This window comes from Bactrocera tryoni, chromosome 4 (assembly GCF_016617805.1).
Source record: "Bactrocera tryoni isolate S06 chromosome 4, CSIRO_BtryS06_freeze2, whole genome shotgun sequence".
NCBI lineage: Eukaryota > Metazoa > Arthropoda > Insecta > Diptera > Tephritidae > Bactrocera > Bactrocera tryoni.
In genome coordinates, this window is record NC_052502.1 from 1,570,267 (window position 1) to 1,595,668 (window position 25,402).

General features: G+C 40.0%; 1 protein-coding gene across 3 annotated transcripts; it reads left to right on the top strand.

Moving 5' to 3' along the window:
- Positions 1-3,141: 3,141 nt before the first annotated feature.
- LOC120773747 lies at positions 3,142-21,298 on the top strand. 3 transcript variants are annotated; one of them, XM_040102809.1, is made up of 7 exons: positions 3,142-3,816; positions 6,322-8,045; positions 8,079-11,308; positions 11,425-11,512; positions 13,959-14,070; positions 15,562-16,002; positions 17,114-21,298. In XM_040102809.1, the coding sequence occupies exons 2-7, from the start codon at positions 6,967-6,969 to the stop codon at positions 18,938-18,940; spliced, it is 6,777 nt and encodes a 2,258-aa protein (XP_039958743.1). In that variant the 5' UTR covers positions 3,142-3,816; positions 6,322-6,966; the 3' UTR covers positions 18,941-21,298. The 3 variants fall into 3 exon arrangements, with proteins under 3 accessions (XP_039958743.1, XP_039958742.1, XP_039958745.1); XM_040102808.1 differs by having other exon boundaries at positions 6,322-11,308; XM_040102811.1 differs by lacking the exon at positions 15,562-16,002 and having other exon boundaries at positions 6,322-11,308.
- The last annotated feature ends 4,104 nt before the right edge of the window (positions 21,299-25,402 follow it).

Below are 25,402 nucleotides of genomic sequence, written 5' to 3' on the forward strand. Positions count from 1 at the left end.
GCGACTGACTGCAAACGAATATATTAGAATACACACGTTCTTAGGGACACAGTTATTGAGCCAGCTGCACAACTACATAACTGTGTCCATAAGAACGTGTGTATTTTAATATTTGACAGATGTCGCTTACAGTCTGTCGTGCTCAATTCGTTCAGCACTTGACTCTTTGACAAAACGCAAGTTTCGGCCATTGGTTGACCGTGACAACGGAGATACGAAAGAAGCGTCCGACACTTGTTATTATGAATGTATGTACATATGTATGTATGTGGCTCGCATTTGCTTTCGTAAACATACAGACAAATGTGCCAAAGAAATAATATACATATGTATGTATATGCCATAGAAATTCTATTGGTACAAATATGGAAATGATAACGATATAATGCGAATATGCATATTTCGTGAAGGTCATTAATTTTTTTTAAGAAATGAAGTTCATTTGACACATCTTCGCTTTGTAATAGACGAAATAAATATAACTTTTTTGAAATAATTAAAAAATTAAAAAATAAAATTAATTATTTTTATCTAATTTTTTACGATTTTGTAAAAACTAAAATTTTTACAATTTTTCTGAAAAAATGGTTCATATGATACAAGATCACGCATATGTGTCTCAGAGAATGCTTCTTTACATTCTTTGTGTGACTTTGCATATTTTTCTTCAAAGCATTTCTCTTTATTCATTCTCACATGAATTCAGTCGTTTTACATATATTTCTGCCACTGCACGTGCTCAATTCTGCTAAATAGCCAGAGCTCGGCGAATTCCTTCATCTGATTCTATCAGCTCTGTTAGCCGCGCAATCGAACCGTCATACAGATTTCGATTTGCACCTTCTCTATACTTTTAAGTTCTCTGCCTGAGCGTTTGTAGGGATGAAGGACTCACACACGCCTTCACATACACACTCCCACGCACAGGAGAAATGCAAATTACCGGTTGATAATTCGATGACCAACCCATTATTGGCGTCAGTGCAAACAGGCAATAATGTTGGCGTAATGCGACCGTTATGAAGTGAAGCGTTTGGATATTTTCCACCGGCTGGGCGCCGCATTGTTCGGCTTGAGTCTCGCGCCTTATCACCTGCACCGCGGCGGGGATGTGTTTTAAAGCATTTGCGTCGCATTCTAAAGTTAGTCACGTGTGGCGCACTTGTAAACAAAGCGTGCCCCAACAGCCCCTGCTAGCGTATAAATATACATACAGGAATTTGTGTTTGAGTATGTGCGTGTGTATGTGTGTGTATAGACCCTGCCAACCACGGCTACCCGCTTGAGACTAACACCAACGCACATTTTCGGGTTATTTTTTGTTTACCTAAATGCGATGAAAAAAAGTTTCTTTCATCTCTTGATTTATTTGAATGAGTGCGAAGAAGAAAACATTATTGTGCATAGTGACAAAAGAAAATCCCAAAAAGGGTAATAAAAAAAACGATTGAAAGACGCATGTCATTCGTGATCGTACTATCGTAAAGGAGGCTCGCACAACAAGAAGGTAAGCGAATGATTTTTTTAAAATAATTTGCAAATAATTACTTCATTTGTTTTTATAGCATTGGAATTAGCAGCTGCAGCTATATCATCAGAAGCAGCAAATTTAAATTGTTGAGTAAGTATGTGAGAAAAAGTGTGTGTTGTTTGAAATTGGATTGCGCAGTTCAACATAATACGCAAAATTAAGTACATATGTATGTACATAAGTATGTATTTTATGCGTTTAAGGCGGCCTGCACAATCCAATATAATATGTGAAAACAAATGTTTGCCTTATATTTTAAATAATCAGATAATATTATTCTTTTATTTCAGATATTATTATGACTTTTATTTAATTATTCTTTCTTTTCAGATTTTATCATAATTTTTATTTAATTAATCTTGGCTTTCAGAGTAAATTCTATTTGTATTTAATATATTCTATTTTTTCAGATAATATTAATCTTTGTTTTCAGATATTATTAACATTTTATACAATTAATCTTTCTTCAATGTAATTATTATTTATTTTCAGGTATTTGTCTTTTATAATATTTTTCCACTCTTTTATTTTCAGGTTGTAATAATTCTTTTCTTTAATTAATCTTTTTTCAGATATTAATTATTTTTTAAAATTAAATATATTTTTATTTATATATAAATTATAATAAATTTTATGTAAAAATGTAAAAAATAAAAAAAATAAAAATTTTAAAAATTAAAAAGTTTTCTTTTAAATTTTAAAAGTAGGAATTAAAAAATGCAACCCTGCATCAGCTATTTAAAAAGAGAAACTGCAACCCTACCTCAGTCGTCGACTAGGGATATTAGAGCAGGACAGCTATACTTTTTTATATGACACTGCTGAATGAGAGCAACAAAGATGTATGATCACATGTATACGTACGTGAGTGGGTAAAATTGTCGCTCGGCCTATGGCAAAGTATACATGATTACCCTATGGATTACCCACTTTCTTACCTACTGATTATCTGGTTTTTTACCCGCTCATGGTTGGCAGGGGAGCTTCACACATTTGCTGAACAAATACATGTTCCTTCGAAAAGAGAGCAGCACAGCGGTGTGAGAAGAATGGGGCAAAAAATATTTCACTTACTGCCGGTTCACATACGGACTCTTCCGTCGCCCAAACCGGTTATTTGCAGGCGAGAGAATTCATAATATAAAAGAAGTATTATTGATAAGGGTGAATAAGGTGAAAAATGAGCACATCAAAAACAGAAATAGAATCTGAGGGTGTGGTGCAGAAAGCTGTCCACCCTTGTCGCTCGTGTGAACACAATAAGCGACACCAAGAGAACTTGCCGGGCATAAGCGACACCAAAGTCCGCGTCTGAACGAAGATTTACTCAGCTCCAATACAAGCGGCGAACGCTGTGTAAACAAACCACAAAAGCTTTTCGCTGAGAGTGTTTTAGTGCTGCTCCTTCCTCACTGAATATGAGGGTTCCATTTTGACAGCTGAGCGGCATCAAACACCATTGCTTATGCATGTACTCAGTTTGCCTCTCCCATTCGCAGGGTTCGGACGGCTTCCAGTCTCCAGTGCTTGCTGGCGGCGCGGCTTATCAGCGACATTGCGGCAAAAGGATGTGTTCAAATTCGCCTTCTGCACAGTTCGCGTTCGGTTCTTGGAGTTAACGGTTGCGACTAGCGGAACAAGTCAAAGCTCGCCCATAACGGTAAACACCCAAAGACAAATGTACAAGTGTGGGTTGAAAAACTAAGTGATGACAGGTGGAAAAGAGAAGAGTTAGAAGATATTTAAGTGAGCAAGCTCGCTAGCTCGAAGTGCCAAATACATATTTACTTAAGTGAAGTCAAATCTGCCTGCCAAATGCAAGATTGACTTGCAACGTCATAACTGTGCCAAAATCACCGCATATGAGCATTTACAACTCCGTTACTCCGTTAGAGCTAAAAAGCCAGAGTGCAAGTGTGGAAAAGTAAATACGTGAGAAGAAAAGTCTCGAAAATCACCAAGTTCGTGAAAGTTTAAAGTGAAACGAAATACAGTGCAGTGTGCTGAAAGAAAAATGTAAAAATTTAAATACTTTCGGATAAGTGCCCGGAAATTCACCGCCTGAATAAATTGAAAAGCCGAAGAAGTTTTCAAGTGCGAATAATCGCAGAGGTGTTTGTGTGGCAACCGCGAGCGAACAGAAGTGCAAATCCGAGAATGCGTGTGGAGAATGTGTAAAACAGTGTAAAGACATAAGTCTACGCTTTCACAAGGACCTGGATTACCTTGTAAAGCGGACAGGAAACGCAATTTCTTTCAGATCAGCTGTCCGCAACCGGCAAAAGGTAAATTTTATCTCACAGCCTGTCAAAGGAGTGCTTGTTAAAGATTCCATTTATCATGTGAATGCATTTTTTTTTAATTATTCACTTGATTCCATTCTGGAAACTTACTGCCCCATTTATTACATACAAATACTACATTCCACCGGAAACCGGAACAACTCTTTTGCCATCATCGCCATTTTGTTGGCATTTATTTTAAAATTTTTACATATACGTATGTAAATATATATGTATATGCTAACCCAAATACATCGCCTCTAAGCCACACACTCATGCCGTTGAGCTCTCGATTCTACAAGTGCCACATTTTTACGCTGGGCCCATCGGGAAATCCCACTGAAGTGAAACTAATGCTGATATCCTGAACAATAGTTGCTCCTCCCTTACCTCCCTCAATTTGCTATGCTCAACTTGTTTCCAATCTCTCGCCTCCCCACCCCATTCCATTGGTATCGTTGCTCCTTTTACTCCTTTGTATTGATTCAAATTGTGCTTGGCCTTCAACTTAGTGCGACATTAGGGTATGCTGTGCAGGATTCGCTTGCAATTTATGCTTATTGCCACTAAGTAGCAAGGACTGCTGAAAACAAGGAGCCTTTGTTTCTATTATGTATGCATTATCATCATCTCTCCTTCGAATTGATTCTCTGGAGTCCAATGACAATAATTTTGTTTCCGTTACAGTTTTGGCCCTCGATGAAGGGATGGAGGGATCATTTAGTGTAGATTATTAGCCATGAGATTATATTGGGTTCGTACGTGCCCGTAAATGTTTTGAAGTGCTGATTCGGCATTTTTTTACATTTCTGCTTCTTGCTTTGCGCGTCGCTGGTAATGAATTCCTTCCTTGCTTCTAATGCCAATTGCCTCACTAACGAACATTTATGCACTCAAAGTAAATAATCTGCTATAAAACTGATGTAAATAGGTCAAAGAAGGATAAATGCTATTGTTTGAAATTTTTGTATAAAAAGGGGAAGATGCCACGCAAGCCATCAATGAACGATGATGAAAGACGATGCTATACTCGTATCAGTTCATGTAGCAATAAGTTCAAGTTTGATTAGAAATACGAAAAGACTTTTTCGACTACCCAATATAATAACCAAAGCTCAACGGAACCCTCCTTTAACCTCCAGAATATTGTTTTACACAGAAAAAATTCCTTCCTTAATTTTAACACAGTTAAGTTATTTAGCAACCAAAGATCTTACCTTTACAAACACCACTTAAAACCTCAAAATAGAAAGTAAAACGGGATCATGCCATGCAAATTTATTCTTGGGCTAATACGGGAATATTGGCAATATAGAGGAATATTAAAAAGACTACTTACAATAATAAGTACAATTTCGTTACATCTAGTCAAAGGTCAGTTCCCGGTTTCTCTAAGAAAGTTGTAAGAAAGGTTTTCTTGAAGATGCAAGCCAGTCATGGAGAGACGGACAAGGATTTTTATCCGGTCAAAAACTGTCAACTCGGCAGCCTTCTTCAAAATTATTTCAGAAATATTTTCGGCACTACAACAAAAACAAAAAGATTATTCTACTTCTTTTTTTCAAGAAGTTAAATTACCTTAATTGTGAAACCTCTATGACTTAGATGCTTTCGGCAAGATATTAATAAACAACAATACAACATACTACTGTGATCGAACTGAAAGGTGAATTTTGTCCATTTGATCCTCTTCAAAGTAATCTACTCCCGCTGCAATACACTTATGCCAACGAATTTTCTAGTCATCATAGCACTTGGAAAAATTCTCCGTCGTGATGGCCATCAGAGCCGTCTTCTTTCCAGATTTTATATCCTCAAATGAGTCAAACTTATGTTCTCGGAGTGGTCATGTGAATTTGCTGAATAGCCAGAAGTTACACGTAGGTAAATCAGGCGAATGCGGTGGTTGCGGCACGATGTTAGGTGAAAATGTGGCGAAATGATCACGAATAATGAATGCAGACAAAGTAAAAATCGAAGAATTCTCTTTTAGAGCCTCACAAAACGACGCGTCTCTAATACTAATGACGATTTTGACGTGAAATTTAACATAGATGTCACTAACAGTACTACCAACTTACTGAAAAAAAATTTACCGAAGTATAAATTAAAAAATTCACCTTTCAATTTGATCACAGTAGTAAGACTGCAACTTATTCATGTTCAAATCAACATCATGACATCCTTATCCTCACTTAACAGAATATTGAAAAAGAGAGATTAACTTTCTCTTTTCTCTCTCAAAACTGACAATTAGGAATAATTTCAAATAATAATGAATTGTCATGACCCTTTGTGAAAAAAATAATAATTATTATGACTTAAAAAGCTTGACACTTAGCAAGAATTTCTGTGTCACTAAATTAAGTCTCACATTGTCCTTACAAGAGACTTTTTTCAGAAAGAAGTTGAAAGTTCTTAAAATGTGCTTAAATTGAATTTTCTGTGGATAATTTAATTTTTTACCCTTCGCAATGCTCAATAATGGCGTTTCTTTCTATACCGCAGACACGACAGCTACAAAGCAGTGCTTACAAAAGACCACCGCCAGTTTCCCACCGGAGCCCACCGCCTGAAACCGCAGCTTCCAGGTCGCCTGCATCGACAAACGCGCTTAGTGTACAGCGCCGTGTTTCATAAACTACCGAGAAAGTTTCCACTGCACGTTCGACAGACCGGACGGACCCGGCCCCCACACCCACACCGCCATTGTCAAAACGGAACGAGTGTATAACGAACTTGGAAACTTTTCTAGAGCACTTAGCGAACAGAGGCTTTTCTAAATTTCATCGCCTGCTGCAGAGCATTTACACAACAGAGAGAAAAGAGCGACGCCTTGCATTGTGGTTGTTGCGACTCGCATTGATGGTGGCGTCATTGTCTACAGCCACCGCACGAGCTACGCATCACACCAACCGACCTTGCAACGGCTACGTGCAACACAAATGAGGCGCAGGTTTCAGTTTTAGAAAATGCTTGTAATTCACTTCTAAGCGAAATGGGGGCAGTAATGTACATGGCAGCAATTCGCACAAGTCGACTGAGTTCATAAACCGTAAAGCCAGCGAAAAGGGGGAATTAAAGAAGAACAATAACGACAACAACTGACAGCAATCGAGCAACGCGCTGATCACAATAAGAGTCTTAAACGAAATGATGGCGAGGTGGCTATTGGTGAACAAAAGGACAATAACCGTTGTGGTAATTTGCGTGTTTGTTTTGTTGCAATCGCAAAATGGCGAGAGTGCACCTACGCACCACTTGGCCGTCAGCGTGGAAGGCAACACACCCACGCTCATAGTAACTTCGGCGGAAATTGGCATAACGCCAAAAATTACGCACACTATGAGGACCACACCAACGCATCATGAGACAGAGACAGCCGCAGAAGTTGCGAGGGTGGCGACAGAACGAAGCACCGAAATGGAGCGTGTCGGCAAAGGCAACGCACCAAAGCTGAAGGGGAAATCGCAAAAACTGCAGTATGAAAAGAAGTGGCAATATATGTTGAAGGCGAAGGATAGAAGCAAGGAAAAAGGTACAAGTCGGCTGGATGAACGCAACCCTACCACGGCGGCGGCAATCAAAGCAGATCATGTCGCTCCGTTGCCTCGAAAAGTCGATAATGCAGCTCCAATCGCTGCTACCCCAAGACAAAATACTGAAACTACAAAAAACACAATAACAACATATAAAAGTGCACATCGCTTTCAGGAAAATGAGCCAGTTCCGGCTGATACCAAGGAAAACATGACAGTGTCAAGCACCGGCTCATTGGCCTCGGCGAGCGTCATCATTGCCGATAAGCCAGCAGAAGTTGGCGGCGATGTCGCCGCACACAAGGTAAGTGCACCAGTCGCCAGAGTGTCTGCAACACCTGGCAACCTGCCACAATCAACTGAGGTGACAACAAAGCCAACCGACAACGCGGCTGATAACAATGCGGGCGTAACGGCATTCGGTGGTGCTGAGGCGACACGAAAAACTACTCTGGCAGAACAAGTGACTGCCACACCGACATTCTTCGAGTTACATGACACCACAGCCGCCGCTACAACAACTACACCGGGGAATGGAGGAGCAAAAAAGCCAATCTCGACGACAACAGCGAATCTGCCGATGATTGCAATCCAAATTGAAACGCTGCCAAAGGCGATAACGGTAACGACTATGTCGCCAGCTACAACAACAATGATTACTGAAACAGTAACCAGCGGACCTGCTGCCGGCAGTAGCATTAAAAATGGCGCTCACGAAGTACCAAATACAAGTGAAGCAACAACAGCAGTACCAACCACCGAACTTCCAATAACTGAAAATGTTGGCGATGTCAGTCAAAGTGGTCCGGCAATGTCAACATCATCCAACGTTAACCCCACTGTCGTCACTACAGTAATTGAAAGGAGTTTCGGGAACGTCGGCGACAATCTTTCACCATCGCCCCACCCACTCATAAGCAGCGCAAACCAAATAGTGAAACAAGTCGCGCCATTACTTGCCAGCACACCAACAAGCACCGATACTGCGAATAGCGAAACCTCCTTCATATTCACTACAACAGTGATACCATCCGCACTAGCCATGGCTACAACGAAACAAGTGCCAACAATGCAAACAATACAAAAGGTGAACACCGATAGTGGCATAATATTTATTGATGATGTGCCTGATAACCGCGACGACAGAAGCCATGATGAGGAATATAGGACGAAGGCAACGTTATTGCACGATGAAGCCGTTATTGCTAGACATGGAGAAATTAAGGAATCAGCAAGACATGGCGGTAGTGTAAAGGATAGTGGGGGCATTATAAAACTTATTGACTTGGAAAAACATGATTTAAAATCGATTTCGAAGACAAAACAATTCCTTGGTAGCAACAAAAGTAGCACATCAGGCGACGACGACGAAGACGGTCATGATGGTGTGAAGAAAACAAGGAAAAAGCAACTCACGGATAAGCATTACTTACCGGTTGTTGATATGAATGTGAGCGTTGAATCGCTTGTCGAAAATATTACGACCGCTGGTGGTATAAAAGCAAAACAGGAAATACAAACAGCCACAACGGGTAATATTAAGAACGAAAACAAAAACTATGACAACCGCGGTGGAAATAGCGAGGTGTTATCGACAAAAACGCCACAGCTGGATTCTACACTGGCGCTTGGAGACCATACTGGCAGCCCTACTGAAGTCTCACCGTCCTTCTTACACCACCAACTAGTCGAAAAACCTAGGACAACTGTACCTATTCTGAAGCCAGTACACAATGGTTACTTAGGACCTATTTTAATGGAAGAGAAACGCTTCACTGTTGTACAGACTAATAAGAAAGCTCAGCATCATCACGAGACCTCAATAGAATCACAGCTACGTAATGGTTGCATTGTAGAAATACTTGCGCCGACCTCGCTGCTGGAGCAGTCCACAGTAAAGCCTTCAAAAGTGAGAACATTTGGCGAAGCAGCACATAAAGTATCAACAGCTACCACAACCCCAGCACCGCCTCGAGCGCCAGTCGCCATTGTGTCTGCCACTGCGGATCACAACATGCCAATGCTTTCGACGACCGTTTTTGAAGTTCCCGAATCTATGAGCAGCACTACGCGATTGCCATTGAGTGAGAAATCTGCAAAACAACCCGCAATCTTCAGTACCCCAAAGGACACAAACAACGACCGCACGGAATCAAAAATATCCGACATTCAAGTGGAAGTGTATGACTCGACCGTGGATTCTATAGTGGCATCTACAAATTTCAAAGATAGTGACGGCTTTTATGCTCTGCCACCGGAAACTGAGGCGGACTTGCACGGTGGCACCACCAAGCCCCCAGTTGTGCAGCAAGAGCGCTTTACTCAATATGTTGTTGATCGAGCTGATTACGCTACACAGGAGTCCAGTGCCACGCCTCAACTGAACATAGCATCCGGAAAACCTGAGCCAGCCGCTATCGAGATACATATTAATGTATCCGAGGGTATTGGAAATGAAAGTGAAGATCTGGAATTTTCATATCGACAGCCGGATTACACGGGTAGCAACTCAAAACCGAACACAGTGGAGGAACTGATGGCGAAAACTGCAAAGGCCATATCGATGAAGCCACTTATTTCCAGCATTCAGGCTCGACATAATGAGTCCAGCACTCATGAAAATGTTGAACGTGGCGATGAGATTTTAGTGGTGGAGATAATCGATACGGGTGACAACAGCACGGAAGGTACTTTGAGTGCAGAGAATATTAATCCGATATTCACATTTCGCTCCGACTCTGAGTCTGACGTAGAGTTGAAAGATATAAAATACATAACACCCGAAGTAAAAGTGAAACCCCCACAAATATCCGATGAGTTATTCTTAGCAGACTTGAAAAAGGATGATTCGTTGCCCAAGCCGCCACTGCCACCACCTCCGCCACCACGTAAGCCGACCATAGATCGCGATTCGGACACTATTTTTTATATTTCCAATACTGAGGTAAAAGTTGGCGAATCTCTTCCCACCACAAATACAAATTATGAACAGCAGCAACAACAAAAACAGCAGCAACAGAAGTTACGAAAGACAAGACTAGAGAACCAGTTCTTTCCAGCAAACTATTTAGCAAGTACTCATCCGAATGCAGCTAGAATTGATGAACATCTAGCGCCCCAACAAATACGCTATGAAGAAGACATCATTCTATCACCTGTACGTAATACCGCCGATTCACTGAAGATTTTACGTAGCCAAGGCGACGGCGCACCTCCATTGGACGTCACGTATGTTGGTGAATCCGTAATGGAAGTGGAGCAATCCTCAGGCGGCGGCTCCGGCTCCAGCACTACTATCTCAACAGCCGCTGCCACCTCTGCGCCTTCGCAGATGCCAGACGTAATCATACAGCCTGCCATTTTGCCAGAAATGTCGATTGGCGTGCCGGTGATAGGTGAGTTGCCGCCGCAAATTGAACTCAAGGAAATCGATTTCATGCCCGACGAAGCAAACCAGCAGCATTCAGGCATGTATGAGAACAACATGCTGGAGGATAATGGCAATGGGAATGGCAATGACGTTGATAGACTCTCCGAGTCCTCCATACAGTACGGCGGCGATCTGATAGATGAGAGTGTTGGTGGCGGCGGCTTTGATGGAGTCGAAGGCTCGTACCCATTCGGCAATCCGGCGGCCTTGGCTCACAATAAAGCACACCATGACGCAGACTATGCGCACTTCACGGTGAATCATGGCATAAGTAATTTGCGGAAGGATGAGTTGAGCGTGGATATAGCGGGCTCCGGTGAAGTAATGGCTGGCCTACCTGCTGCACCGTCACTCAATAATCTGGAGAATGGTGAACTAAAGGAGCTGATAGCTCGAAGCGGCAATGAGACGTTCCCCCTACCAATGCTTGCGAACGGTAGTTATGTTGGATTAACGCCAGTTACGGAGCGTATGAGTAATGCCACCGCTTACTCAGTGATGGAGGAACCAAATGTATTCGAAGAAGGTAGGTATTCATATAAAAGCGTATATACGCACTCACTTTTATGAGAACATATGAGATTTGCCTTTTATTTGAGTATTTCTGTTAATGAGTTGAATTGTTTTTTTATTTATTTGCAGTATTTAAAAACCACTATAAGCTAGCTGCTGGAATCTTTGTTGTGCTGTTGACAATCATTTTGACTCTATCTTTAACGGGCATTATGTGGTAAGTGATCTTTCTGATTTTCTGAATATTGTAATCTATATACATATGTATACTGTAATACATATATATATATATATATATATAGCGTTTCAATGTTAAGATGCACTAAGTCTAAAAGTTAAATCACTTGCCAGCAGTCGCTTGTTGGAGGTGTAACTGGCGGCTGGCGGCTGGCTGCAAGTGTCTACCGTCTTTTCGTCTGCAAAATAGATTGATTTCCCTTTCCGTTTTGAGAAGTTTTTATTTGTCCTAGACACTCCCACCTGCAGGTAGGGGGGCTAAAGTCAGAAAAGTGCTATAATGTTCAGCTTGAAGTCACATTCTAAGCTTCATATTATTTCACAATATAATATAAAGCATTTGCGACAGCGATAAATGCAGCCAGTCATTGAGTTTTTGGGGACTCAGCTGGCAGTAGCAATAGCTACAAAGTCACACCAAAGGCTTAAACCTGGTACCACGGGGAGCAGTTAGCCCTTGGAGGTAACTCCAATCTGCTCATTGGGTTTGGCCCTTTGTGGAGATTCGTGGTGGCTGTGGTTTACACCTAAATGCAGGCAGGGCATTTGTCCAATGTGGAGTTGCATTGCGGCCGGGTGCCGGTCCCAGAGTACGGCAGAGGTTTTAGGTCGGCCTCGAACCCGACCAAGGCGGCTAGGATGTTTCCTTCCACCCGAACCAATTGGAACCAAGGTATAAGTGCAGAATGCATTCATGCTTTGGTTCTCCAAAGTATCAGTGCTGAATGCATTTATTGAGTAAACAAAAACCATCCAGCGGAACATCCACACTGATGACTTGAGAGGTGATATACTACTGTGGTTTGTAGCAATATTTATGAAAAAAATTAAGATACAAAAACTTAAATTACCCGATAATTCTAGGACATAGCATGGACATAAAATGTATGAGTAGTAAATAAAAGTGGATCGCATAATTCAAAGAACTAATTTTTGAGTGTAAATTATTTTCGATTATTCTTGCTTAGAAGAAAAATATCTAAATATAATAAGATATAAATTTACATTGATTTTCTTTGTTCTTTGTTCCATATTATTATTGAATTTCGGATGTACAAAGTATAACGGAAAACCGATATCCCTAGGCTTAACTTTACAATTTAGTTTTGGTACCCGAACATCGAGTTCACCGCACCATCTCCGCAACAGTCATTTGCTTTCGTTGTGCTAATGTTCCACAACCACGTGAGCTACTTAAAGTTGCTACTTTTAACGGATTAAAGTGTGCGAAGTCCCACGTACAATATACTTTTGTTGCAAAGTTTTTGGGTGCACCGGTCCCTCCGCCCTGTCGATGAACGCTCCTGAGCAGTACCACTCACACATGCATAGATTCCGCGAAATTAAATCTCTTGAAAAGTCACTTACGAATTCATTTTAAAGTAAGACGGCGTCAGTGGTTCCAGCTAAGACACCCAAATCAATTCTAATGAAGATAACGCTCACGGTTCCAGCAAAAAAGGCATACAAGACAAACGTGCGCGCAAAGTTTTAAGGAGATTAGAAATTTTCTTCTTTGCAGTGTGAGGCATAAGCATTGGAGAGGCAGACAATAAAACAGTACGAAGAAAATGTTTGCCAAATTGGATTTCTAGCGGTGGTTTGCGGTGGTTTGCGGCGGCGTTTGCTGCCAGCTATTAGAGGTTGTAAATTGAATCAGTGAATGGGCAAACTTTTGATGTCAAGCCAACTTTTGGCATTCGCATTCATTGTGTGGAGGTATTGCGACACGCATGTGCAACTGGATTTCGGTGCCAAATGAATAAATTATGCGATTAAATGTGACATTTTTCAGAGGCATCTGCACTGTCATTTAAACAAATATTGTTGCTGTTGTTGGCTTCCTGATTTGCCAATATAATATTGCAGGCTTATTGTTCGTTAAAGCCCCAAGGATGTGGCATTGCGAAATTTGCAGATGTGGCTCTTGACTTATAAGCAAAAAGTACCATTGTTATGCGTCAAAGTGCACATAATGTTGCTGTTTAAAAGCTTTTTATAAGTAACATGGCACAAGTCTTCGTTCAGAATTCGGTTCTGCTGAGCAAACCGTTTTATATGATCTAGAGTCATTATTATGCGAGGCCTTTCTTCGTTATAAACCAAATGACTATCTCGTACATTAATGGCATGCAATCTGTTCTAAGGTTTTGGGTTCTATAGATTTGTATTGTATATGTACATATATGCACGCATACATCCATAATTTTATCATTAGTTTCAAAATATAATGCAGATTAGTGAGCAGATTTTTTTGTTGAGAAAATTTGTTTATGTAAGGATGTTGAGCTCCCAAATAAAATTGTTTTAGTACAACTTTTAAGCAAAACAGAAAAATGTAAGCTGATAATTTTATTTAACAACTGAATACTTCAAAGGTAATATAATTAAATATTAAATATATATGTATGTCCTTCTCTTCACAGGTTCTTCTATACAAAGTTTTCTCGTTCACCGAATGCTTCCAACACCAATCAAACCAATGGAAATGTAGCAAATGGAAAAAATGGTGGTGACGACGGAAAAGCACAAGAAGAGGTAATTGCATTAATTCCTACAGATGCACTTTTATATATGAGAAATGCAAAAATACGAATATTTTCTGAAAAAGTATGCGATACGCGGAAGAGCAAGAGTGCAAGAGTGCTTTCTTCTGCATAGGTTAGACACTTCACCCTACTGAAACGACGCATTCAGTAATGATTTAGGAAATCACATCGAACATATTTGCAATCGAGTGTGGCAACTCTGCTCATAGGGTGATAGCGTGTCTCGGAAGTGCTGCAGAAGTGTTTGTCAACCCGCTCTTTTGGCTTTGTGAATTGGCGGCTGACAGTGTTGATGTTAGTGTGTTTCGGTTGGGGTCCGTCTACGGAATATTTGTCTAGTTGTTCTTGTACGAGCGTATTTTGATGGTTCTTTGGTTGCTGAAATTTTAATTAAAACGGAGATGAAAAACACCAACGAAGTGTGGCTCCAGCGAACATAAATACACACTAGCAATGAGACGGGCAGCCGTTGGCCAGACACACAGATGCTGATGTACTTTTATAACTAGCAAATTAAATCACCGCTCCGGTGTGATTGCAAGCTGCTATGTGTCCCGGTGACGTCGCCGAGAACGACGTTGTCTGTGGTTGTCTGAATCCAATATCATTGTCGGCGTCTGGCGGTGACATGACAGTTGCTGGTTGCAAATTACCGGCGTTCTGTTTACACTCGCTTAGCGGTTTCTGTTCACGCCTCCTGCACACACCTTTCAATTTGCTCCGACCGCATTTTACCAATCATTTCGTCTGTGCCTGTTACTTGTATTAGTTTTCATTTCCGAAATTAGTGCCGAACTCGCTTGTTCATATGTCTGCTCGAATTCGTTGGTGTAGCGACCTCACATTCATTGTGGCAAGGGCTCCATTTACACTGCGGCTTTCAGTTTTTCCGTTTTGGCTTAGACACGTTGTTTGCTCCTACTGGTGTGTGGTTAAAGTTTGGTTGTCAATGTTATTATATATCACTTTTAAACTTTTAGAGTTGTTGTTATTTAAGAGCATGAATTGGTCTGAAAGTAAACTACTCACTAAATTGCTTTTGAAAAGGCAAAGCGAGTTCTAAGAATTCGTGTTTGGGTACTTTTATTTAAGTTGGCGATTTTTGGACCACATAAATGAAGAAAATTTTTTCTTGTGGTCGATCGATCACCATCTTTCGACTGGTTTAGAAAATAACTGTACAGTATTAGAACTGGATGATAAGTTTTTGAGAGGAAACTAATAAAATGTATATTGCCAAGCTTTCAATTGCTCGACAAATTTCTTTTCGAGGGAGATCTATGTAATCAGTCGTCAAGTAGAATACTATTTAATTTTGGGGAATTTTATTGAACTTGATTTAGCTTTGTTCCCCTAATTATACTGATTTTGGTTACTTCGAAATGTTACCCAATTTAAGTTAAGCTTCAGTCAATCATATCATTCTGCAGACAAATTCATACTCTCATACTCTTTCATTTCTTTGCTTTGAAACTTTCAGTCCACAATCGACACTACGACCTTAATACCGAAACAACCGGTGCCGTCCTCCATCGAAAACCTCAGTAATGGAAAGATCGTCAATGCGATATCCAATAGAGAACAACATTCGTTAATAGGCGAAGCCAATGCCACCAAACCGTCCATCACGACCAGTTGTGCCGGAAAAAATACGTGTAATGGTGCAAGCGACGTCACTGCCGTCGCCACTGTCAATGAGAAACCAGATGACCTGTTGCTGTTGGCGGCTGAATGCTACACTGCAACACCAACTACAACCGCAATGCCATCACCTTTAAAGCCCAGGGATAACAATAAGTCGAAAACTCAGGCCAATCTATCAAACAACTCCGTCCAAGAGAACTTTACACGTCCTAATGGCTCTGTCACGAAGATGACTTTGAAAAACAATCACCTGATCGTTGAGACTGAAGAGCGACACGTAAGTGCGCCATGTTTAATGTTGAACATTTGCCATTGGCTGCTGGGTGTTGGGTGTTGAGTGCTTAATGTTGATTTTTCGTTGGTGTTTTTGATGCCTTGTGGGCTTGGGATAATCCAATGTGTGATTGTTTTTGTTGCTGGGCGACAATTGGTGGGCATTGAAAGATTTGAGGTGCTTTATTTGGCAATTGCGAATTGTTTGGCATCCACGAGAGTCTTCTCACATCTACACCCCCATTCGCATTTGCACACAACTGAAGCATTTAACCACCCATGGCACGTCACTGAAGCGGTTCAACATTCGTTTGTTTGCTTAACTTCTTCTTCTACTTACTTCTTCTTCTGCACTTACATGTTCTTATTTGTTTGCTCTTCTTGCCGTTATCGTTATCGTAGTCTTTGTTATTCTTACCTTTCTTGGCATTTTGTATTTGCTGTTGTTGTTGTTTGCTTGTACTTATTGTTGTATGTATTTATATGTGTTCGTACTTGCTCTTGTTGTTGTAGTTGTCGTTAATTTCGTTGTTGACACATTCAAGTCCCTCTTACAACCTCAAATTTTTCCTTCTCTCTCTTGGGTTCTCACCACTCAATATTATGCATTTGTTGGTATATACGTACTCTAGCGCTCTTTGCGTTATTGTTGTTGAATGTCCTTGTTGTGGAACCCGAACATTTGTCGAAAGACTGTGGAAGATGAAGATGTGAAAAGTGAAGCAATCGAGAACTCTAAACTCCTCTAGTTGGAACAAGAATATTATCCCTGATGTTCAATGTTGGCACACGGATGTACATATGCACGTTTTAGTTCCACTTTAATTTTTGTTTTTGAAAACTTTATGTAAATTTTTCTAAGCTCTTTAAAATATGGGCGATAAATTATGCTAACGAGCCGAATCCGAAAGTACGAGGTACATAAGCATTTCTTTAATGAAATTATATGTATCTTGATGTAGTCCTACATAAATTATCCAGCACACCAAATCGTAAATTTGTGCATTTTGTATTTTCACTTCAGAAAACCTTTCATTTGCAAATACAAATGTACATTATTTTGTACTGTGTGGAAACCCTCTAAATGCATTCAATCAATTTCTTATTTTTCACAGGACATTTCACGGGTTGCCCGAGAAACCAAAATGCATTATAATAACTCCGAGAAGGATGGTGTTTTCGTCGTTGAAGTTGCACGGGGCGTCGACTCCAAAAGCATGCCCGGCAGCCCTATCAGCGAAGAGCCCCGTCCAATCTATGAAGGAATGCCGGTAGCTGCAGCCGCAACCATTCTGCGAACAGAGGATGAAAAGATATTGCGGAATCATGAGGAGATACAAATCCACCAACCTCCACCAGAGGCTATGCAACATCAATTTCCAAATTTTATAGAGGAAGTTACCGAACGTAGTTTGCATCAGATCGTGGAATTGGAAGAGCCGGCTCTATCACCAAACTTGGTAAGAGATGATGCAACTGCAGAAGAGAAATCTAACCTCGTACACAATTCCAATACCGGTTTGTCCCAATCCGATTTGAGCTCTACATCGTCCACTGACTCCAACAAACGCTATTCATATGGCAACCAAGAGCTCTACATCATTGAATCAGCACCATATGTGACCGCGTCACCATCCTCGAATTTGCCACTCGTACGTCCAACCGCTCACAATGTGGGCGAGGATGATGACCATAGGTCAGAAAATGGACATAGTTTAGAGAATTCTCCCGGTGCGCAAGGAAATGGCACTACTACGATGGCCAATGACAGCGCCCACTATAATGAAGTGTCCAAAAATGAGCAAAATAAAGAAAACATATTTACGGAGAGTAATATGAAAGCATCTCATGTGAGTGAAGGCCTGTCGAAGGCTAATGTACCCGAGATTTCGTCGGATAGCGGACAGATGACGCCAACAGACCCAGAAACAGAGGTAGAGACTACCGCTACTAGCACAGAAGGGATTGTTGAAGTAGTAAAGGAAGAGGAAAAACCAGAAATCAGCCTTCAAATTGAAACTACGCAGTCTACCGAACAGGACGAAAATGTAAAAACAGATATTCGCACAGAAGACACAGCAAGAAATGATAACTCAAATGAGGACTTAGGTGAGACTTGTATTAACAACAACAATATATTAGAGTGTACGAACCAGGTGGAAACCATAAATAACACCGAGCCCAACACACTACATCAAAGCTCCGATATTGTTGTGGATGAAGAACCTGAAGAAGGTATACAGATTTCGCCCAAATTTGGTGAAGATGAAGAAAGCGTAACGAATATTAATGTAGCTCATCCCTCATTTCCACAACCAATACTTTCCAATTATGGCTACGATAGTATCATTAGCTTACCTGATCCACCATCCAACGAGGAGATAAAGCAATTAGCCGACTTCGCCGGCTTAGAGAATAATCAATTAGACTCTTTGCCACCACCGTCACCACCACCGCCACCAATTGCCGCTGATTTAAATGACAACAACACGAACGTAGACAGTAAGGCAAAAGCCGTCGACTCATCTACCATCGACGACGCACACGACGCCACTCCGACTCAGTTGAAATTGAAACAACTTTTATACAACAACTCCATAGAAACATCAGCAAACGAGTTTTGTCAAGCGGTAGTGACAAACGGTAACAACCACGTCACAACCAACGGCAATCTCATAGGTAACGCAAATTCTTCTCATACCGACTTGAACGGCCACGAAATGACTAACGGGCATGATGTCAATTTGGAGCTGAGTCCCAACGACGAAAGCAATGCAGCTGGCACGGTGCCAGAAACTCCACTCACTCCACCGGAATCACCATCACTCGCCTCACCCGTACACTACACGAACAGCATGAGTGCAATTAATGGCATGCACGGGGTTAACAGGGGCATTTGTGGCGGGCCAATGCCTGTTGCCGTAGACGTCAATGGTAGTTAATACGAATGCCGAGCAACAGCCATCTTCTGCAGGCCTTGAACCCACACAAGTGATGCTGTCCTTATTCGATTATGACTGGATTTTGACTTCTGGAACTTCCGAAACTTCTAGGGTATGTGGAAAACTGAAAGGTTATGTCGAATTTCTCGAGCAATGCAACGAACGAACCAACCATTGACGCAAAAGCGCAGTGTCGGTGGAAATCCGTACGAAGGGGAGTATGCAATAGATTGAAATAAAATATTTAGCAAGTAAACGCATATTTGTATCTTAGACAGTAAGTTTTTACGATACTTAGTCAATGGCAGTGGTCTGTTTTATAAATGATAATAACCCGATCAATTTCATATACAAGTACTCTACATGCATGTTAAGCCCAGTCCTCAATGGACGATAAATGAAAAGGAAATAAGTAAATTTAGAGGATATAAGGAACCTAAGCAAGCAATGGAGGAGAAAAGTAATGCGATGAGTTCTTAATTAAAACTGTTAACCGTTTCGAGCGGAAATATTCTTTAGCAAATGGAATGTTTATGGCGGTTTTATTACAATAATGAGTAAATGCTCCCCTCGGCCATGATGCTAGAGGTTATACACTTAATATATCAATGAATTAAAGGAGTAATGATCAAATCAAAGAGCGATTGAAAAGAAAACTGTTAGCAGACAGGCATTTACTGTTAGTTACGAATAAACTTTGAACTAGATATTGTAGCAGGCCATCATCAAATCATTCCAAACGTAAAGAAAAAACGCAAAAGTCGAAGTAAGGTTATAAAGAGGAATACGATTTGCCAATATATACATATAGTTGTAATGACATATACACCCATACCCATTATTATACTTGAACGACGAGCATGCATGTGCTTGTACTCGAAAAACTCATATATTCACCAATAGTAAGAAAATAGTAATTAGATCAAATTCCGCCGGAAATTAATACCTGGCACCCTGTAGAAAAAACGGATAGTCAGTCAAAAGTCTGGAGGGACTAGAGAATTTTCCGTCATTCAGTTACTATATACATACTATATACGTGCATATACACACACTTTTGTGCGCCCCTTACTTAGTGTTTGGCAAGTAGTTTTGTAGAATTCCAAGCAGTTTTCATGATAAGTATTTGCGCTTAGGGATTTCGTAAATCGCATTTAATACACTTATATTAGAGGATGAAACATGCGACGTACATTAATACCCGTATATACATACCATACTTACTTATTAGATGTCTAGCAATAGAAGAACTCGATTTAGAAGATACTCGAACTACATGTAACCAAGTTCAAGTGTCGACCAATAATTCGTGCCAGAAAATTAGCCAAATTTTATCACAAATTTATTAAGTCAAAACTATAGATTTTTTGAAAGAATGCGATGGTGCGACTTCGACGAATTAGTCCGCTGAGGTTTGCGCTCCAATTAAAAGGAAATAGAAGGCGTACTCCGAGTTGACTTAGTCCTAAAATATGTATTTAAACCTTGTCCACACACCCACACCCCCGACAAACTTAAAAACAAACCTTCGTCTGTTGGAAAAAAAAACCCTATTTAAATGTCTATCTATTGTTCTTATTCAACTTAAACAGATATAGTGTAAAATACGAAAATGAAATAACAGAAGTTAATTTAGGAGATAGTGAGCAGATACCAAGACCAAAATGAGCAAACCAATAAACACAGAGAAAAAGAGTAAAATGAGGCAAAAGAATGAATATGTGCCGATTTTTACATTTTACAAAAGTTTACATTTAAAATTACTCGGGAGTCATTCCATTTAAAATAATCCGTAAGAGCAAAAATTGCAATAGATTAATAGATAAGCAAAAAGTCAAGATTTAGAAACGAAAATGAAAAGGATAAATATGAAAAAATCTCTTATTGTTTAAGCTGAGCTAAGGCAAGCCAGAGGAAACCTTTCTCAGCAGACAACCAAGCGCTCTCAAGTGGTAAGGAGCAAGGAGGCGAAAACTGAAAAAATGCCTCGGGGTTTCCTCCAAGTGTATTTTCGTGTTTTACTATGTTGAGGGTTCGGGTAAGGAACGTATGTGGAGAAATTAATTAAATAAATTCACAAAAGCTCTTTATTGCGTACATAAATTTTTAAATTTTAACAATAAGTAGTTATAAATTCGCAATGGACGCAATTGTAAAGGCGGGCAGATGATTTTGAAGGCGAATTCGACCGACAAAAGTGGAATGCGTAAGCAAATTATAAAAAGTAAATAATACACAATTAAAATGTATTAAATGCCAAATTGCGAGATGTAAGCAAACGTAAAGGTTAATTTTGTGAATGAAAAGTCAAATAAACAAAAAAGACAAAAAGACCAAAAAAATTATGAACAAAGTAAATGTGATTGTTATTTAAACTTGAAACAAATTATTAATATTAATAATAATAATTATGGTAAATGAAAAATGGTAATAAACTAATTAAAAATAAAAACAAATCACTTGTTTGTTATTTCACGTAGGCGGATGGATTAAGCGGCTAAAGAGGGTGAAATGTTGCATAACGGTGGAGTTCAGTAAACTGGTGATACACAATTATACACATACAATCTCCTATATTTTATTGTTTTGTAATGTCTGCTTTACATATCTCGAATTATGTGAAGTTGTATATGTATACGTTAATAAATACATGTACCAGGGGTTTTTAGACTTTACTTTTATTAATAATTTCTTGTGGTTTGTGATTTCCTGAAATGTTTGAAAAGTGTACTTCAAAGGCAGATGGCCGAAATGTCTCTTTTTTATTAAAAACCAAATCCCAAATATGAATTTAATAGAAATGAATAGACCAAGATGCTGACTAACTGGCTTCCGAATGACTACAACTTTCTCTGAGAATTAATAAAGTTAACTGTAAGTTCTCATAAAATTCTGCGGGATATCTTCAGGAAATTCTGGGCCCACAAGCAAGTCTTCATTATCATCTGAGCACTATAAATTCAACACCAATTCTTACCACCTTATTTACGGATCTTTTGCCTCTGAAAATAAATCTATCGATAATACCGACTTATATATGCTTTAAATCCAAAGTTGAATGTGTTTTGTCAATTTGGTTTTTAATTGACGTTAATGATTTTTCCTGATAGTTGCATCTTTGAAAGTTCTCTAAATTAATATATACAAGTGGCGATGGATGGACGGACTAGTGACAGACCACATTTTTGTTTTTGTTCTTATCGGAATGGCAAGTGCACGTTATATAACGCATTGAGCCTCAGCCGAAGCACAAGTATGGAAATATTCTACACAGCGCTAGTATAACCAAATCCTCCCTCATCCATCAAAAGTTCTATTCTAAAAACTGTAGTTATGGGAGCTGTGGAAGACGATGAGAAGCACTTCAGAAAAACGTAAATATTCAATGAGGGAATCGAAAACAGTCACACAACATTCGTATATTAAACTTGTATGTATGTGTGAGTGCCGCAGGAAATGTGTTCGCGAGACAGCGCAGTTTGCCGACGCAGTTTTGGTGCGGCACCGCCGGCGGTTGCAATCACAACGTCGCATGCAACGAATGGTCTACGACTTCTTTATAAAGTGTGCTTTTTAAACAGTTATGTACATAAGCGTTAGTGTTTACATCGGATACTGTGCTGGTGACTTGATTTTGAGAGTTCAGCTTATATAACAGCTGCGCCGATATCGGTGGTTCCGATAAATAAGCAGCTTCTTCGGGAAAAAAGGTCATAAAATCAGATCGGTGTTTAAAACAGGCGCGCATATATACACTTACGGACTTGTCTAGATCGACTCAGCTCGTCCCACTGATCTTTTATATATGTTTTTTATAGATTTACCGATGTTTCTTTTTGGATGCTACAAGCTTCGTGACCAACTTATATACCCTGTCCAAGATATAATTTAATTATGCCACTGTGCCAGCACACACTAACATAATGGTCGTATAAGTACCCAACATTCAAACCAAAATGGAAACTAAACGCACCCACAATCACCATCCGGTCGGGGCCTCGTTGAATGCATATTTTGCAAATTTGAGGTTAAATAAATAAGAGCCTCACGACTGCGACGACTATGCCAGGTGCCTGGTGCAGTTATTCGTACTCAAGTAAGGTGGCCAGGAGGGTGCACATCCAAATATATGTGCGAACTTACAACAGCAGACTCTTACGCTGTTCTACTTTTGCGGAAAAGCGAGCGAAATTCAGCTGCATAGAAGTGTAGTCACAGAATGGCAACGCACTGTGTGGCATGCAACTACTCATAAGCGATGGGTCATTTAGAGCTTGAATAAAAGTGTAATGAAAGCGAAATAAAACGAAGAAATGCAAAGGGAAAATTGTAGATTTACATCAAGTTGCCCGGAAAAAAGCATCGAATGGCGAACCCAATACCATACTAACTTGGTATAATACATCCCTTATATTTATTCTGCTACACCTTATAAAGAAATATTCATATGTGCTTTGTGGAGAATGTCAGCATTGAATAAATAAAATGCCATAAGAAATCTTAAAAATAAATTAGAGATAATTTCATTAATTGCTAGATCTTTCATCGCTGCCTCAACTGGTGTGAACGGTTAAATCGCCCTAGTTCTGAACTCTCGTTTCCCTGCAGGGAACATGTGTGGGTATGCACAGAGTAGAGTAGTATGACGACTTCATTTGCTGCTACAGATTCGTTGGCCATTTGAGAAATTGCATCGCATGTTGCAGGTAGTCATTGCCTTCGGTGTTATTGCAGTTGTTACTGCTGCCGCTATCACTGTTATTACTTTACTTCCGCAGCAATCTCTGTGAACTTGTAGCGAACATACATACAAAACCAACCTTATTAGTTGCACTATTTCGCCGCTGCTGTCTGCGTTCTGCTGCTCGTAACTACAATAACACAATGCAAGCATAAATTGTTCCAGATTAAGTGCTTACCGCAGTTAAGGTAAATGTAAAGGAAAGTGGCACTCAAAAACATGAAACGCTGGTAGAATCAGCAAAGTGAAAACCTAAGTGGCATCCGAAATTTCTCGCTTTGCTATATTTTCATTGGATGGTGGCAGCAGCATCTGGTTATCCAATGCAAGCGCACAATCTTTCCAGGCACATTCGATAAATAGAAATGTAGACAGAACATATTTCATCTTACTATTTAACCATTTTACTCTTATCCACACAACCGACAGACAGACAGAAATAGAACTACCAATACTATGCATCTGTATTATATAGATTTGCAATTGGCCTCAAACGAGAGGCAGAGAAGACTCCGTAGGTTTCAATTCGTTTGGATTTAAGGAAACTGCTGTTGTTTATCAGAGAAAGCTTTTGGAGGCTGGCTCTCTGGAAAAATAGAAACGAGATAGTTATGGGATATTTCTGCAACTCTAAGTTACACGGCGAGCTTCCCAGTGAGTTTCAAATTACCGTAAAGCCTCTAGCACCAGGAACTTATTGGTTTAAAATTTTGAGCGCATCGTTGTGAATGTCAGTAATCATGATTTAATTCGCAACTTTCACATGACAAATTCGACTGATTCGCAACCAATGAAATTACAGTTGCAAATAATTTTTGGTTAACCGCCATCAGCGGCAGATCTGGGTACCCTGCAAATTCCAGCTCTCATTTGCTCCACATGTGGTTGAGCCGCTGCAATTCATTTGCAACATAACTCGTCGCCACCAACAGGCGGTCTGCCCGGCCGCATTTGTGCGGATTCTGGCGGCCACAAGCCGCTGGCACGCACAATTCGCACTGATTAGTTGGTGAATTGACAATGCGGACGTGAATCGTACGCGCATCGGACGCTGCCCTCCAACTGGCGCTCTCGGTGTTTTTGCCAACGGTAACCGCATATATTTTAATTATTTATTCAGCATATTGACACGCGAATTTCCATTATTACATTTTTTCGTGTGCAGTGAACTCGAAAACTTTGCGTGCCGAGTGTGAATTAAAGGCTCGAGTGGCGGCGGCAATTCGATTGAGCATGGATGCATGTTAACAGGCCTCATATGTAGATTAGAATGAAAACTATTTATATCTATACATATAAATTGATAACTTGCAGTGCACATACTACACATACATATTTGCGCCCAACACTCGCCTTCAGACGGCCATGTAAGTCCCAAATGTTCACGAAGCTCGTCCGAATATTTCGAAATCACGTTGGTGATCACTGAAGTGGATAATGAAAATTCAATGCGAAAGAAAACTATTTTTAAAAAATATCTACAGAGCGGACCTGCTACAAATAAAATTAATTATATTATGTATTTTTAGTGTCCTTTGCCACTTTCAATTTTCCTTAAAATTAATTACAATAGACTTCCATAAGGAACGAACTGAAAAGCCACTTCGACTGAACGATGCTTAAACAACATATGTATCTGCGGTTAAATTAACTTCCGTGGACTCACGTGCCAATAGGAAGGACCAGCGATAACGCATATAAAATCTAGAATTTTCAGTTAA

Coding starts and splice junctions, on each gene's coding strand:
- LOC120773747 (XM_040102808.1), top strand. CDS start 6,967: ATGATGGCGAGGTGGCTATTGGTGAACAAAAGGACAATAACCGTTGTG. Junction 11,309..11,424: donor ACCAAATGTATTCGAAGAAG/GTAGGTATTCAT, acceptor ATTTATTTGCAG/TATTTAAAAACCACTATAAG. Junction 11,513..13,958: donor TCTTTAACGGGCATTATGTG/GTAAGTGATCTT, acceptor TTCTCTTCACAG/GTTCTTCTATACAAAGTTTT.